The sequence below is a fragment of the Carcharodon carcharias genome, chromosome 15 (genome assembly GCF_017639515.1).
Source record: "Carcharodon carcharias isolate sCarCar2 chromosome 15, sCarCar2.pri, whole genome shotgun sequence".
Classification (NCBI taxonomy): domain Eukaryota; kingdom Metazoa; phylum Chordata; class Chondrichthyes; order Lamniformes; family Lamnidae; genus Carcharodon; species Carcharodon carcharias.
In genome coordinates, this window is record NC_054481.1 from 64,214,469 (window position 1) to 64,230,024 (window position 15,556).

The following is a 15,556-nucleotide window of genomic DNA, read 5'->3' on the forward strand; positions in this document are numbered from 1 at the left end:
GTGGGGACGGCAGCTCCTGATGGAGGTGCAATCTCAGGCCTGATTGGGGCTGATCCAGTAGAAGCCCGATCCCAGGACATGGGGTTTCGAATCCCAAACCCAGGAGTGTTTGTATGGGTGGGGCAGCTTGGGAGAGCCAGGGGCAAGCACTCTTGATTCACGATCAGTACTCTTAAAAGGCAGTACTGCTTTATCCCAAAGCTGTCCTCACCAGCTGCTGGGGTTCCTGAGGCCTGGAAAACATGACCAGCTAAGATTAACACTGTAAAACAGGTTAAGAGGATGCCAGAGGCCTGGGAAACATGATTGGCCAGGATTAACCCAAAACAAGTTAAATCAGAGCCTGCCTGAGGCCTGCAGGCCTAGGCCTGGGAAACATGACTGGCCAGGATTAACACTGTGAAACAGGTTAAATTGTTTTTAAATTATTTAGATTGGCAACCTAAATTGTTTTTTCTTCCCTTGTCCCTCCTCTCTTAAACCCAATAGTGGGCAGATTGAAATCTCCGATTTGCTTGGGTATTAAAATTCAACTTTTGGTGTCAGTAGTACATTGAACAGAAAATGTCTCTTTTCACATTGAGCTCCCTCTTTCGTGCTTTGTTGGAAAAAGTCCTTTAAGTAGTTGGATAAACATCTGTTTGGATACAGGACAAAGGGACCGAGTTAGTGAAACACTATATGGAACATTGCAGTTCTGTCCCACTGGGACCTTTGCAATGATTGATCATGGTCCACTGCTGTCAGCTGTGATGTTGGACTAAAATTCAGCAATTTTACTCCACCACCCTCAGAGCAAAGGGCCAAAAAAAACCCATTGCAGACTTAATTCCTACCAGTTCTCTCTGAGGTTGCTCATCTCCCTCGGAAGATGGACATGAATGGCAGGTATTCTAGGGTCGTATCCTTTGCTTGTTCTGTCACTTCTGATCTACTAGATTTCCTGCCATCATTCCTACTCTTTCTCCCTTCCTGTCATGACTGCTTCCCTTCTCCCTCCTCAGCTGTGCATTGTCCTGAATAACATCGAGCATGTGCACACATACACCTGGAATTTGCCAAAGGAATTAGACTGGCAGGGAGTGGAGATTTCCATGGAGCAACTGTATGGGCTGGAAGGGAAGCAGCAAGTGCAAAGAGCACTGGGCACCCAGCTACAAAGCATCGATGCAGGCATGCAGCGGCAGTCTAACTATATGATCAACCAGCTTGTGGAGAAGGTAACCAGCACAGCATGTACTGATGGATTAGCGCTTGGCAACTGAATTTGAACTCCATCTGGATCAGTGTATTGTAATGGGAAAACTCCGGGGGGTGGGGGTGGCGGGAGGAGGTATCGGTTTTCTCCAGTGAAGGGTTTTCGCCCTGGTGGAGGTCAGTTTGCTTCATTGGGGATCAGTTTGGTTTGGTGGGCATCAGTTTGCTCCAGGAGTGGCTACAGCCCAAGCTCTGAATGACTTTCAAGGGGGAAAAAGGCACTTTGCCGAGAAATGTGTGCAGCCCCAGTCCAATAATAAACTGTTTCCCGTGTTTGTGTTTTACAGATGGTCAATGACTTGCGAAAATACATTCAGCACATCAGCTTGTCACCAGATTCCATCCAGCCCGATGATGTAGGTGCCTTGGAGACGATTTCATACTGGAACATTTGGGGGCTCATCACAGTAGACACAGACTCCAGTTCTAAGGCCATCCTACAGATCCCCTCATCACACACCCACACAACTGTCACTACACTGGTGCCCTTTAAGCAAGAATCAATGATGCTGAGATGGACCAAATCCATAGCAAGGCCTCAGTGAACTTAAACATTGCAGGACTGGACCAGACCAACCAGGACAGCCCAGGGTTTGATCTATGGCTTTGCTGGTCTATCAAGAGGGGGACGGATCTCCATTTTGCTGGGTCCAGGGGAGACAATGGGCCAGGTTTCTAATAGATTTTGCTAGTGTGTCTGTGACTATTGGGTGAGAACAGAATTGGGCTCAACTGTGTTGCCCTCAGTCTTGAATAGCTCGGTGTTGCACATTGTTACAGCCACACATAAAGTATGGCTAGTTGATTTGAGATGTGTGATACCATTGCTGCTATCACACAATGATTTCCAGGATCATTCAACACATCCAGGGATGAATGACACACATTGTGGCAACAATCTGAGATTTCTTTTTCATGGAAACACTGTTTCTTGACTGTGTGAAATGCATCCATTCAATTCACAACTGTTTCTGTGTTGTTTACAGGCTATTTCCCCTCTTATGAAATTCCTGGATGACAATCTAATGATCCTGAGCGAATGGCTGGTGAGGAAGAATCTCAGTCGGTAAGTAGAGACAAGTCAAAGTTCACTAAAATAAATTCAGTAACAGAAAGATGGAACAAGTTCAATAGAGGTCATTGGCTTCAATAATAGCTTAAGGTTGCAGATAGGCCTGAAAAGTTTCATTGCACAACTGAGATCAACATTACACTCAGCCTTAAACTCTGTCTCTCATAGGACCTGTGCTCAAATGCAATCCAGACTGAAGTACTGAAAGACTCCTCACGTCTGTGGGAGAGTCTAGCCTTATCCAACCAGTGCTGTACTGGCTCTGGGAGAATTTGATGCAACAGATTAGAGAGAGCTTTACTCAGTATCTAATCAGTGGTGTACCTGCCCTGGGAGTGTAGAAGATAATTTACCTCATAAACCTTGCTGCACGAGCATCCTCCCTGAAATTAAAAATCAACCCTTGAACCCACCATCCTTACAAAATATCGTCCCAGCTCCAACTTCCATGCCCATCTTTCTTGGAATTCCATGCTTCAATCCCTCCGGTCAGCTTTCTGCTGCTGTCACATTACCGAAATGACTCTTATCAAAGTCACAAATAATATTCTATGTAACTGACAAGGGCAAACTATTCTCTTTATTATTATCAACTTTTCTGAAGCCTTCCACACCACCTGTGTCCAACACCTCTCATGGTCATCCAGCTGGGTGGGTCTGTTCTCACATGGTTTCATTCTTATCTATCTAATTGTAGCCAGAATGGTTTCTCTTCTATGTGCTGCCTCTTGGTGATACCATCCAAAAAGCAAAGCGTTAGGTTTCGCATGAACATAGACAACGCCCAGCTCTACCTCACCACCACCTCTCTCTCGACTCTTCCACTATTGCTAGTTTATCAGACTAACATCCAGTACTAGATGAGCAGAAATTTCTTCCAATTAAATTTTGGGAAGACCGAAACCATTGCCTTTGGTCCCTGTTCCAAACTCTGTTCCCTGGCTACTGACTCCATCCCTCACTCTGACCAATGTCTAAAGTTGAGCCAGACTATTTACAAACTTGGTGTCATATTTGACCCCAAGATGAGCTTCCGGCCATATTTAGGGGCTATCACTAGGACTGTCTATTTCCACTTCCATAACATCACCTAACTCCACCCCGTCTAAGGTCATATGCTGCTGAAACCCTCATCCTTTGTTAACTTTATATTCGAATATTCTAATGCACCTCCCACATTCTATTATTCTTAAGGCTATTCAAAACTTTGCTTAGTCCTAATAGAAGCAGAAAATGCAGGAAATACTCAGCAGGTCTGGCAGCATCTGTGGAGAGAGAAACAAGAGTTAACATTTCATGTCGTAATCTTTCATTAGAACTGCTTCACTGTATCCTTATTTGCACCATGGCCTGTTCACCTATCACACCTGTGCTCTCTGACCCATGTTGGTTCCTGGTCAAGCAATGCCTCAATTTTAAATTCTCATCCTTGTTTCCAAATCCCCCCAGGGCCTTGCCCCCTCCCTATCTTTGTAATCTCCTCCAGCCATACAACACACCGAGATATCTGGGCTCACCTAATTCTGGCCTCTTTGAGCATCCCTGATTTTAAACGCTCCACATTGGCTTCTGCACCTTCAGCTGCCTCAGTCCTAAATTTTAAAACTCTCGGCCTCTCTTTCTCCTTAAACATTCTTTTCTATGGCCAAGCATTTGGCCATCTACCCTAATGTCACCATGTGTGGCTCAGTGTCAAATCTTGCTTTTCAACACTTCTGTGAAGCACCTTAGGGTTTTTATTACATTAAATGTTTGTTGTTTTTGTACTTTCCCTGGGAATGTTTGATTGAATAATGTGGAGGGAGTTTTATGCTGTATTTAATCTGTGCTGTACCTGTCCTGGGAGTCTCTGGCCAGAATCTTTGGGTTGGCAAACAGGGGCCGGGCCCACTCGCTGACACATAAAATGACGCACGGTGACGTTGAGCATGCTTCCCGACTTCACCGTGTGTCATTCATACCTTGAGTTTAGTGGGTGTGCACCGGAGTCGGCTGCGCACCCACCGAACTGTCAAAGCCCTATTAAGGACATTTAAATATCAATTAAACTAATAAACTGAGCTGCCCGTCCAATCTTAAGGTTGGTGGGCAGGTGAAGAGCCCAGGCAGCCTTGGCATTTATCATGAAACCTCATCCACGGGCGGGATGAGATTTCATGAAGGCTTTTAAAGTTTAATAAAAATTTTTAATAAAATTCATTGACATGTCCCAGCTCATGTGACACTGTCACATGAGGGGATGTCTTAAAAATGTTTTTTTCTTTATTAAACTGTGCTCTTTCGCACAATGCAGGCCCTAACTCAGCCTATTCCCCCTGCTCGCACAGGGAGCACACAGGCCCACATAAAATTGCGGTGCACAGCCGATCATGGGTGGTGATTGGCTACCTGCCCTATGGGACAGCTTAGAAGGAGAGTTGCTCTGTATCTAACTCATGCTGCATCTCTCCTTGGAGTTTTTGATCAAACTCTGCGGAGAAGCTTTATTCTGTACTTAAATCATGCTGAGCATGGTTACTGACTGTTGTAGGAAGTGTTAGTATTATAGGCATCTTCAAAGGAAAGAATACCTCTCAATAATGTCAGAGTTAAAGTTGTGTCATGTGTCACTTTCCCTTGTGCAGCTCAGTGTACATGTTCTCTCCCAGCTTCTCTTTAAATGATTTTTCTGTCCTTCTCCAGGATATTGAGTTCTCTGTGGAAACTATTGTTGGATTTGATCGTTGAGGCATTGGCTACAAATATTGGGATGTCTGCTGAATTCTATGAGCGATTTCACTTCACTTTGGAGGTTAGAACAAAGGGGCAAGGTTCAGTTACCAACCACCAGTGTACCACATCTTAATAGCCCACTACCCGTTTCATGCTTAAAATTCTATGATCAACTGATTTTATTCATCCCATCACCCCCTATCCCTGACTCCATGAATGGAGGCTTAATGCTCAACAATGCAGATGCAACAATTTAAAAACAATTGGCAATCTTCTCATGAGGAATCTTCCAGTCTCCCCATGCAGAATTTCCCAGTGTCCCCGTGCGGAGTCTCCCAGTGTCCCTATGTTGTGTCTCCCAGTCTCCCCAGAGTACTGTATCTTTTCTTACAAGCGTGCCTTTGGGCCTTTAACGCCCACCTGAACTTGCTGTAACTTCTAGGACACCTCTGACAGTGCAGCATTCCCTCAGTACTGGAAGTGTCAGCCTAGACTATGGGCTCAAGTGGCACCAGAGTATTACCAAATGAGCCAAGAAAGTGCCACAAGGAATGGCCAATGTCCCAGTGAACCCAATCCCTCCAGTAAAGCAGGTACAATTTTGCATTAGCAAACCCTGTTCTTATTTCCTATGCTTACTGAATGAAGAGATTATAATTACCAAGCTATCAAAGGTGTTAAGTTCCTCCAGATAGTTCACCATCCTCTGTAGCAGTTCTCTAATGAACTGCTCTGTAAACTGTTAAATGTGGTGTTTGGATGCTTTGTGTTTCTGGAATGTTGACTCTGTCTCTCTGTAGGCTCTTGTGATATTTTTCCACGCTGAAGGACAGGGATTGCCACTTGATAACTTGCAGAATGACAAATATAAGGTAAATGGTACTGGTTGCACTCACCACTAACTCAGTCCCTGGGACCTCCTAGAAACTACTTAACCAAAATGTGGAAAATTATGGGGAGATCAAATAAAGAGTTCAAAAATGACAGGGTAAATAGTGAAAGATTCTTTTGAATGGTCAGTGAGTAATTAACAGGAGGAAACTCAGGATTTGTACAGGAAGCAGAAAAGGGAGATTCGGTAAGTGTTTGACAGAAATGGTGACTGGATATGATATCCATTCTCACAGTAGGGCGATGGGAGCTGAGTCATTCACAGAGGGAGTTAGAGAATCATTCACAGAGGAAAAATATGAAAGGGTCAGGGGAAAAGACAGGGAAACAGGACCAGCTCTAATGTGAAGGAAGTTCTAGTATTGGCACGATGGACCAGATGGCCTCTTCTGTACTGAAATTTCTATTATGCTACTAGGTGGAACTGCATAAGGGTTAAGAAAGCTTCAGTGTGTTCCTCCCTCTGGCCTCCTGTACAATCCTCCCACTCTCCCTCTCTCCATTTCTCTCTCTCTATTGCTCCCTCTCTCCCCCTCCTTCACTACAGGCAGCAGGATCTCTTATGTTTTTGGCCTCTCGCCCATTTGAACTTCGTCTCTAAATCCCACTGCTTCGTACCTCTCAGCTTAACTTCAGTGACCATAAGACGTAGGAGCAGAAGTAGGCCATTCGGCCTATCAAGTTTGCTCCGCCATTCAATGAGTTTATGGCTGATCTGGTAATCCTCAACTCCACTTTCCTGCCGTTCCCCCATAATCCTTGATTTCCTTACTGATTAAATTATGTCTATCCCAGCCTTGAATATACTTTACGACCCAGCCTCTACAGCCCTCTGCGGTAAAGAATTCCACAGATTAACTACTCTGTGAGAGAAGAAATTCCTCCTCATCTCTGTCTTAAATGGACACCCCCTTACTCTGAGATTATACCCTCTGGTCCTAGGCTCTCCCACAAGGAGAAACAACCTCTCAGCATCTACCCTGTCAAGACCCCTAAGAATCTTTTATGTTTCGATAAGATTGCCTCTCATTCTTCTAAACTCCAATGAATACAGTCCAACCTACCCAACCTCTCCTCATAAGAAAATCCCTCCATACCTGGGATCAACCTAGTGAACCTTCTCTGGACTGCCTCCAATGCCAGTATATCTTTCCTTAGATAAAGAGACCAAAACTATTCACAGTATTCGAGGCATGGTCTAACTAGTGCCTTGTATAGTTTTAGCAAGACTTCCCTATTTTTATACTCCATTCCCTTTGAAATAAAGGCCAACATTCCATTTTACCTGTTACCTGCTGAACTTGTATGTTAATTTTTTATAATTCATGCACGAAAACCCCCAAATCCCTCTATGCTGCAACTTTCTGCAATCTTCATCCATTTAAATAATATTCAGCTCTTCTATTCCACCAGCCAAAGTGCATAACCTCACTTTTTCCCACATTATGTTCCATCTGCCAAGTTTTTGCCCACTCACTTAACCTGTCTATATCCCTCTGTAGACTCTTTGTGGCATCCTCACCACTTGCCTTCCCACCTATTTTTGTGTCATCTGCAAACTTGGCAATAGTACATTCGCTTCCCTCATCTAAGTCATTAATATATATTGTAAATAATTGTGGCCCCAGCACTGATCCCTGTGGCACTTCACTAGTTACAGGTTGTCATCCTGAAAATGCCCCCCTATTCCCAACTCTCTGTCTTCTATTAGTTAGCTAATCCTCTATCAATGCTAATATACAGTGCCCAACACCATGTGCTCTTATCTTATTAAGTAGCCTTATGTGCGGTACCATATCAAACGTCTTTTGGAAATCCAAATATATAACATCTACTGGTTCCCCTTTATCCTGCTTGTTACCTCCTCAAAGAATTCTAATGAATTCGTCAGGCATGATTTCCCCTTCATGGAGCCATGCTGATTCTGCTTGATTGTATTATGCATTTCTAAATGCTCTACTATTACTTCCTTTATAATAGACTCTAACATTTTCCCAATGACTGATGTTAAGCTAACTGGCCTATACCTGTTTTTTTTGTTACCTGTTTTTTTGTCTCCCTCCCTTTTTGAATAAGGGGGTTACATTGGCAATCTTCCAATCTTCTGGGACTTTTCTAGAATCTAAGAAGATTGCTACCAGTGCATCCACTATCTCTGTGGCTACTTCCTTTAATACCTAGGATGCAACCCATTAGGTCCAGGGGACTTATCAGCCTTTAGCCCCATTGGTTTCCCAAGTACTTTTTCTCTAGTGTTAGTTATTGTATTTATTTCTCCCCCTCTTTTGCCCCTTGATTATTTAGTATTTTTGGAATGTTATTAGTGTCTTCTAGTGTGAAGATGGATGCAAACTATTTATTCAACTCCTCTGCCATTTCCAGGTTCCCTATTATTATTTCCCCAGCCTCATTCTCTAAGGGGCCTATGTTACCTCTGGCCTCTCTCTTCCTTTTTATATATTTAAAGAAGCTCTTATTGTCCGTTTTTATATTACTTGCTATTTTACCCTCAAAGTTTATTTTCTCCATCTTTAGTATTTTTTGGTCATCTTTTGTTGGTTTTTAAAACTTTCCCAATCCTCTGGCTTACCACTAATCATTGCCATATTGTATGTTTTTTCTTTCAATTTGATACTATCCTTAATTTCCCTTGGTTAACCATGGTTGATTTATCCCCTTCCTAGAATCCTTCTTCCTCACTGGGATATATCTTTGTTGTGAGTCATGAACTATTTTCTTAAACATCTCCTATTGTTCATCAGCCCTCTTTTCTGCTAAACTCCTTTCCCAGTCCGCTCCAGCCAACTCTGCCCTCATTCCTTTGTAATAACCCTTATTTAAGTTTAGCACAATTGCTTCTGACCCAAGTTTCTCACTCTCAGACTGAATGCTAAATTCTACCATGTTATGGTCACTGTTTCCTAGGGGATCTTTCACTGAGATCATTTATTAAACCTGTCTCATTGTACATTACCAGATCTAAAATAGTCTGATCCCTGGTTGGATCCACAACATATTGCTCTAGGAAACTGTCCCAATTCACTTTATGAATTCTTGGTCAATGCTTTGGACTTCTCGTTAGCCCTCTGCTCCTGCTTGCTGTCTGCATCAGCCCTATGAAGCATTGCAAAATGTATACAAAGTCAAGGTCCTCTATATATTACTGTACAGTCTTGGATATTTATCAATTTTCTTATCAAAGCACTCTCCTACATCAGGAATCTGTGTCGCAGACTGACTTTTTTTTAATCATTGGCATATTGATTTCACAGGCTCTAAAGGAAGAGCTGCGTCTAAATAAGTGCTCAACACAGGAGCTGATTGAGCACTCTTACCAGGACAAAATCCGCCAACAGGTACTATATCCACCCAACCAATTCCAAATTACAATATTAATTTATTTGTTTGTTTCTGGTGAATGTTTTGTTGATCTTGATCGTTATTAGTTCTGGGAAAAAGGACAACCCCATTTCATGGAAATAGTATCGGCATCAAACACTGCCAGGGCAGGTACACCACGGCTTAGATACAGAGTAAAGCTCCCTCTACACTGTCCCATTGAACACTGTTAGGGCAGATACACCACAGGTTAGATACAGAGTAAAGTTCGCTCTACACTGTCCCATTGAATACTGTTAGGGCAGATATATCACAGGTTAGATACAGAGTAAAGCTCCCTCTACACTGTCCCATTGAATACAGTTAGGGCAGGTACACCACGGGTTAGTACAGATTAAAGCTCCCTCTACACTGTCCCATTGAATACGATAGGGCAGGTATACCACAGGTTAGATATAGAGTAAAGCTCCCTCTACACTCTCCCATTGAATACTGTTAGGGCAGGTATAACACAGGTTAGATACAGAGTAAAGCTCCCTCTACACTGTCCCATTGAACACTGTTAGGACAGGTACACCATGGATTAGATACAGAGTAAAGCTCCCTCTACACTGTCCCATTGAACACGGTTAGGGCAGGTATACCACAGGTTAGATACTGAGTAACGTTCCCTCTAATTGTTCTAACATGGTACCTTGGTCCCACCATCTGCTGTGTTCCCTGTTCTGTATATGTCTATAATTTTCCTATTTCTTACAACAATCATCCTGAGCCCCTCTGAGAATGTTTAGTTGTGAACTGAAGATGCTTTGTGTTTTCTGCCCATTGTGTGCCAGTAGAATTTGGAGATTCAGGCTCTTATGAGCCAAGGTGACAGATACACTGCAGCACACAGAGCTTGACTAGGAGAGGAGGGAAATAATTAATCTGCTTTATTCACATTAACTGTGCTGTTCCTTCTCAGAAGTCCAATGAACCAAGCCTGTATGGGATGCTTTGCATCAAGTGTCACTATGAAGCTGCTGAGTCCAAACTGTGCATTGACGTTTTACACGCTACGAACCTAATTGCCTTGGATGCAAATGGTGAGAGTGCAACATTTGCCAGCACTGGCACTTCATGTTTCGCTTGCCGTACCCAAATCAGTAAAACAACAATAACAGACGTAGGCAGCATCAGTGGAGAAATAGACAAGTTAATATGTTATGCATAACCCTTCTTAAAAAATGAAAACTAAGAGGCAGATGGGTATATTGGTACAATCAAAAGGGGAAAGAGAGTATAAAAGATTTAGTAAACTTGGGGAGGAATCATGCAGAATTGTATCATTGGTCATTCCATTTGTGAATCCTCTCGGATTTACTTGAATGTTTGAATCATGTCCTTTGGTGGGATTAGGATTTTTAGAATTCTGTTGTATATTCAAAACGCTGACAGAACTCATGATTCCAAAACAGTAGGGGGCATTTAACATATCTTTACATGACAAATTGAAAATGGTGGCTAATGACATATGACAAACCCAAACAGGATCTTGATTGGACTCTCTCAAAGCTGGTTAGAGCTGATTGTACAGGCCAATTCAAGGTGATAGTTCAGGCTGGTTGGCACTGATGGTACAGGTTGGATAAATATTTTAAGTGGAGGAAGATGGAGGGCTATAGAGATTAAAAAATGGAGATGTGGGACTAGTTTGCATTGAAACAGGGCTATGCAGAGAGAGTGGAGTCGTGGGATTAGTTTGGATTGATACAGGGCTATGGGGATAGAGTGGGACTATGAGATTAGTTTGAATTGATAAAGGCTATGGGGAGAGAGTGGGACTATGAGATTAGTTTGGATTGATAAAGTCTATGGGAAGAGAGTGGGACTGTGAGATTAGTTTGGATTGATAAAATCTATGGGGAGAGAGTGGAGATGTGGGATTAGTTTGGATTGATAAAGGCTAAGGGGAGAGAGTGGGACTATGAGATTAGTTTGAATTGATACAACACAATGGGGAGAGAGTGGAGATGTGGGATTAGTTTGGATTGATACAGGACTTTGTGGAGAGAGTAGGGCAAATTATTTGGTCACTTATCTCAGTGCTACTTGTGGGACCTTGCTGTGCACAAATTGGTTGCTGAGATTCATGCATTACGAGTGACTACACTGGCTGCAAAGCACTTTGACTGGCTGTAAAGCATTTTGGGACATCCTGAGGTTATGAAAGGTGCTGTAAAAATGCGAGTGCTTTTGATCTGAGATGACCAGTAATATGAGTTCCTAGATGATTATCACCAATAGTATAAATCAGGCCAGTGGAAGGACTGGCACCCAATGGTACCTGTGAAGGCATGGGCACCCGATCATACAATCAGGAGGTTTGGGCACCCGAGAAAGGGGTGTACCCAAAGGCACCTGTAGGAGGCGGGCATGCAATGACAACAGCAGGAGGGACAGGAATCCAATGGCACTGATGGAGGTCTGAACTATTTTCATGGTCATACCTGATTTTAATTTGATTGACAAGCTCAACAAAGGCTGACAGGCAGCATCAATATTGGTAGTTCCAGCAGGAATATTTGTATTCCTGCCCTCTGTAGAAATATTAATGTGGCAGGCCTTTGGCTGTTTAAGAGTGACCTGTTTGGTTCCCTCTAAGAACCACTGATTCACCCACATGGCACTGGACCCTGATTTATATATTTAAACAAGGTTCCCGCTTGTTTGAAGAGTGCCCGTTATTGTATTGTATGACCCATTTTGGGCCATTTAATATGATCATACACTGTACATCTCAAATACATGCTCGACATCTATCTATACATAAGGGGAAATACAGTTTTAAATGCTGCAATTACTCTGAACGTCTGTACTCTGTTCTTGGCCAGGATCGGGTGGATGAAGTCAGGAGCCCACCAATTACTCTCTTCTTGTCTCTGTGTTGACAGGTCTCAGTGATCCTTTTGTTATTATCGAACTCGCTCCTCTCCACTTCTTTCCAGGGGCAAAGAGCCAGCGAACACAAGTCAAGAATAAAACACTGCACCCGATCTTTGATGAACAGTTTAACTTGTCAGTATTTTTGTTTCATTACCTAACGTGTTGAATTTATTGTCCCATCAAATACACCCAGGGCAGGTGCAGCAAGGGTTAGCCCTTTCTGCTGCACAGAGCCAAATTAGATTTGAGCCTTTAACTCACTTTGCTTAATTGGCACCCCATCCATAACCTTAAACATTCACTCCTCCACAACTGACGCATTGTGGCAGCAGTGTGTACAACCTACAAGATGTCTTGCAGCAACTCAGCAAGTCTCCTTTTGACAGCACCTTTCAAACCTGCACCACCTGCAAATTCCCCTCCAAGCCACAAACCATGCTGACTTGGAACTATATCGCCGTTCCTTCACAGCCACTAGGTCAAAAACTTGGAATTTCCTTCCAGTGTTTGTCGGTATGTAGCTACAACACATGGACTGCAGTGGTTCAAAAAGGTGGCTCACCATCACTTTCTTAAGGGCAGTTAAGGATGGGCAACAAATGCTCGCCTTGTCAGTGACACTCATATTCCTGTGAAAGAATTTTTTACAAGTAGAGTTGACCTCGTACCTGTCCCAGTCTCTATCTTACTGATCTCTTACACGCATCCCAGCCTCTGTTAGTTTACTGATCTCTCACACCCATTCCAGTATCTTTGGATCACATTCTCCTTCTTTGGCAAGTATACACTGTGTTGCAATCTGCTTTATCTCTTTCAGCATGGTAACGCGGGAGCAGTGCAGTAACAGCACTGCCTGCATTCACTTCACAGTCATGGATCACGACTGGCTCTCGACCAATGACTTTGCAGGGGAGGCTGTGTTGCAGCTGCAGGAGGTTCACGGGTTCCATAAACCTGCCATCGCCAGAGAAGTAAAAAGCGTCTCCCCAGTATTCCTGAAACTGACACACCCTGAACCCAGTGGTAAAAAAAAGTTCAATATCTAACTACAATATATTTAAAAATTACATCAGCATGAAATTCCTGTCGTTTGCTTTCATAAAAAACATGCCCATATTTATAATGGAGACTGCCTATGAAAACATGTCGCTCTGTAATTTCACCCATCTACCAGTGGTGGCAATGTAGTTTCATTGCAGCACAAGAAGTTTACAGAGTTTTGGCATAATTGTTGATGCAGGGATTGATAATAAGGATCGATAATATGAGGGTTTATTTCCTTGCAGCTTCTCCCACTGCAACATTATAATTTTGCCAGAAACTATTTACAGCGAACTTACTGGTGAAACAGGAGAAGCTCTAAGGAAATTCCCAGCCTATGATTTTAAAATGAGGATTGAATGTCTGTATGAATTGGTCCAATTATCCTTGCCTGCTAACTAACTTTGCCTGAAGATGACACTCAGGCTTATCTGGCCGAGGGCAGTTCCAGAGAAGAGCAACTAATGTGTAATGAATGATTGTGTCAGTAAAATGTAGAATTGATTAGTATCTGGGCATAGTTTCAATGTCAGGTCTTTATTCAAAATCTAGATTTCTCCTGTGGGTAGCAGCTCGTTGACATCCCCACTCCAGTGGTTGTTTTTAATACACCACTCTGAACAGGAAGTGTTGACAGATGATTTGACAGTTGGATGGTAGGAAGGTGGGGGGATTGCAGTCAGAAGTGAATCTGATCCTGTCCTCACCAATGTCTGCCCCCTCCAGCAGGAGTTACCGGACAGTAGTCAGGAGCAGGAATCCTGGCTGATTTTTGTTCACCAGATGGGCCAGGACCAGAGGTAGTGTCTCCTATTGCTAACTCAGCGTAGACCAGTGATCACATTTATGACCGTCCTGTTCTTATGGTGCAGCATCAGCCCTTGCAATACGCAAACTTTGAGGAAACACGATGCTGTTATTTTTGCAGTGATGAAACCAATCATGAAGATGCTGGAGGGCCGGACAGCTGACAGAGAAGCACAAGACTTTGTTAAGAAGATGAAGGAGCTCGAGATGTCTCCGGAGTAAATCCAAGCAGCTTTGAAATATAAATGAATAATATATGAATATAAATCAAACATTCAGAACTGCAGAATGTCAAGTGTTGGAGTGGTGCTTTGTCGTGATGATAGTGCAGCTATGCAGGAGCTCCTCAGCATTGGGATGATTATTGATCTGGTGCTGTGGCTTCTCACTGTCACCATTGTGGAAATACTGAAGTTGTGTTGTAGCTCCTCAATCTTGTGCAAGTTTGGAGCCAATGTGGAGCTCCTCATCATTGTGATGATATTGATCCAGTGCCGTAGCCTCGTTGTCATGGTGATATTGATCCAATGCTGAAGCTGCTCACCATTGTGTGGTACACATGTCGTGCCAGCCCTCCTCACTGTGGTGATATGGATCCCGTGCCAACACGCCTCACCATCGTTGTGCTATGGATCCCGTGCTGTAGTGGTAACTCCTCTCCACAACCTCTTCATACTCCTATTTGTTACAATAATGAGCAATTCTGCTTTTTGAGTGTTTCTTTAAATTAAATTTGATGACCCGTCTTTGCTCTTGTAAGTATTACAAAGAAATATTGTATAGTTGTGATAACTTTGTCTGAGAATGTCAGATTTTTGTACTGTAGCTTTGAAAGCATTTAAAAGAATTCAAAGTGAGACAACCTCTTGTTTTATTTTCCTGCTGAAATGTTAAACTGTGGTCTGATTTGTTCAGTTCAGTCCCATGACCACAACGCCAGAATAGTGACCATTCCCAGTGTCTGGGCCAATATTTATTACTTAACCAAAACCAGATTAACTGGGCATTCATTTCATTGCTTGTGGAATCTTGATGTGTGCTAAATGGCTACCAGATTTGTCTATATAAGCCACTGCACTTTCAAGTAATTCATTGTTCGTGAAGTGCTACAAGACCTTCTCGGAGATGTCCTACATAAAGGCAAAGCTTTCCTTTCTTTATAAAATTTTCCACAACAAATGCTTTTCAGGGCACTCCACAAGAATCCATTTTTATTTACTGCAAGTGTAAATGATCTGGAGAGTGGAATTCAGGAGTGAGGCGAGTGGGACTAGACTGGATTAGAAAACATGAATGGCACAATAACTAAAAGATATGATCTGATCATTACCTCTGCTGATTGTGGGATCTTGATGTACGTATATTTGCTGCCACAGTTCCCTACATTATAACAGTGACTATACTTCAAAAATATTCCACTCACTTTTATTAGCTTTGAAATGTCCTGAGGTGGTGAAAGATGTTGTAAATCCAAGTTACTGATTTAAGCAGTACATTCTACACAGGTCCCAG

The 15,556-nt window shown here is 42.9% G+C and overlaps 1 protein-coding gene across 1 annotated transcript in view; it reads left to right on the forward strand.

Annotated features, from left to right (window-relative positions):
* The window catches only part of baiap3 (BAI1 associated protein 3), a 69,342-nt gene extending 54,558 nt beyond the window's left edge, over nt 1–14,784 (forward strand). Inside the window, exons 24-33 of the mRNA XM_041205972.1 lie at nt 1,005–1,220; nt 1,545–1,613; nt 2,244–2,323; nt 5,012–5,120; nt 5,842–5,913; nt 9,205–9,288; nt 10,236–10,356; nt 12,205–12,328; nt 13,014–13,216; nt 14,166–14,784. Coding sequence (XP_041061906.1) covers nt 1,005–1,220; nt 1,545–1,613; nt 2,244–2,323; nt 5,012–5,120; nt 5,842–5,913; nt 9,205–9,288; nt 10,236–10,356; nt 12,205–12,328; nt 13,014–13,216; nt 14,166–14,266 — 1,179 coding nt within the window. The 3' untranslated portion in view covers nt 14,267–14,784. The remainder of the gene's footprint in view (nt 1–1,004; nt 1,221–1,544; nt 1,614–2,243; nt 2,324–5,011; nt 5,121–5,841; nt 5,914–9,204; nt 9,289–10,235; nt 10,357–12,204; nt 12,329–13,013; nt 13,217–14,165) is intronic.
* The last annotated feature ends 772 nt before the right edge of the window (nt 14,785–15,556 follow it).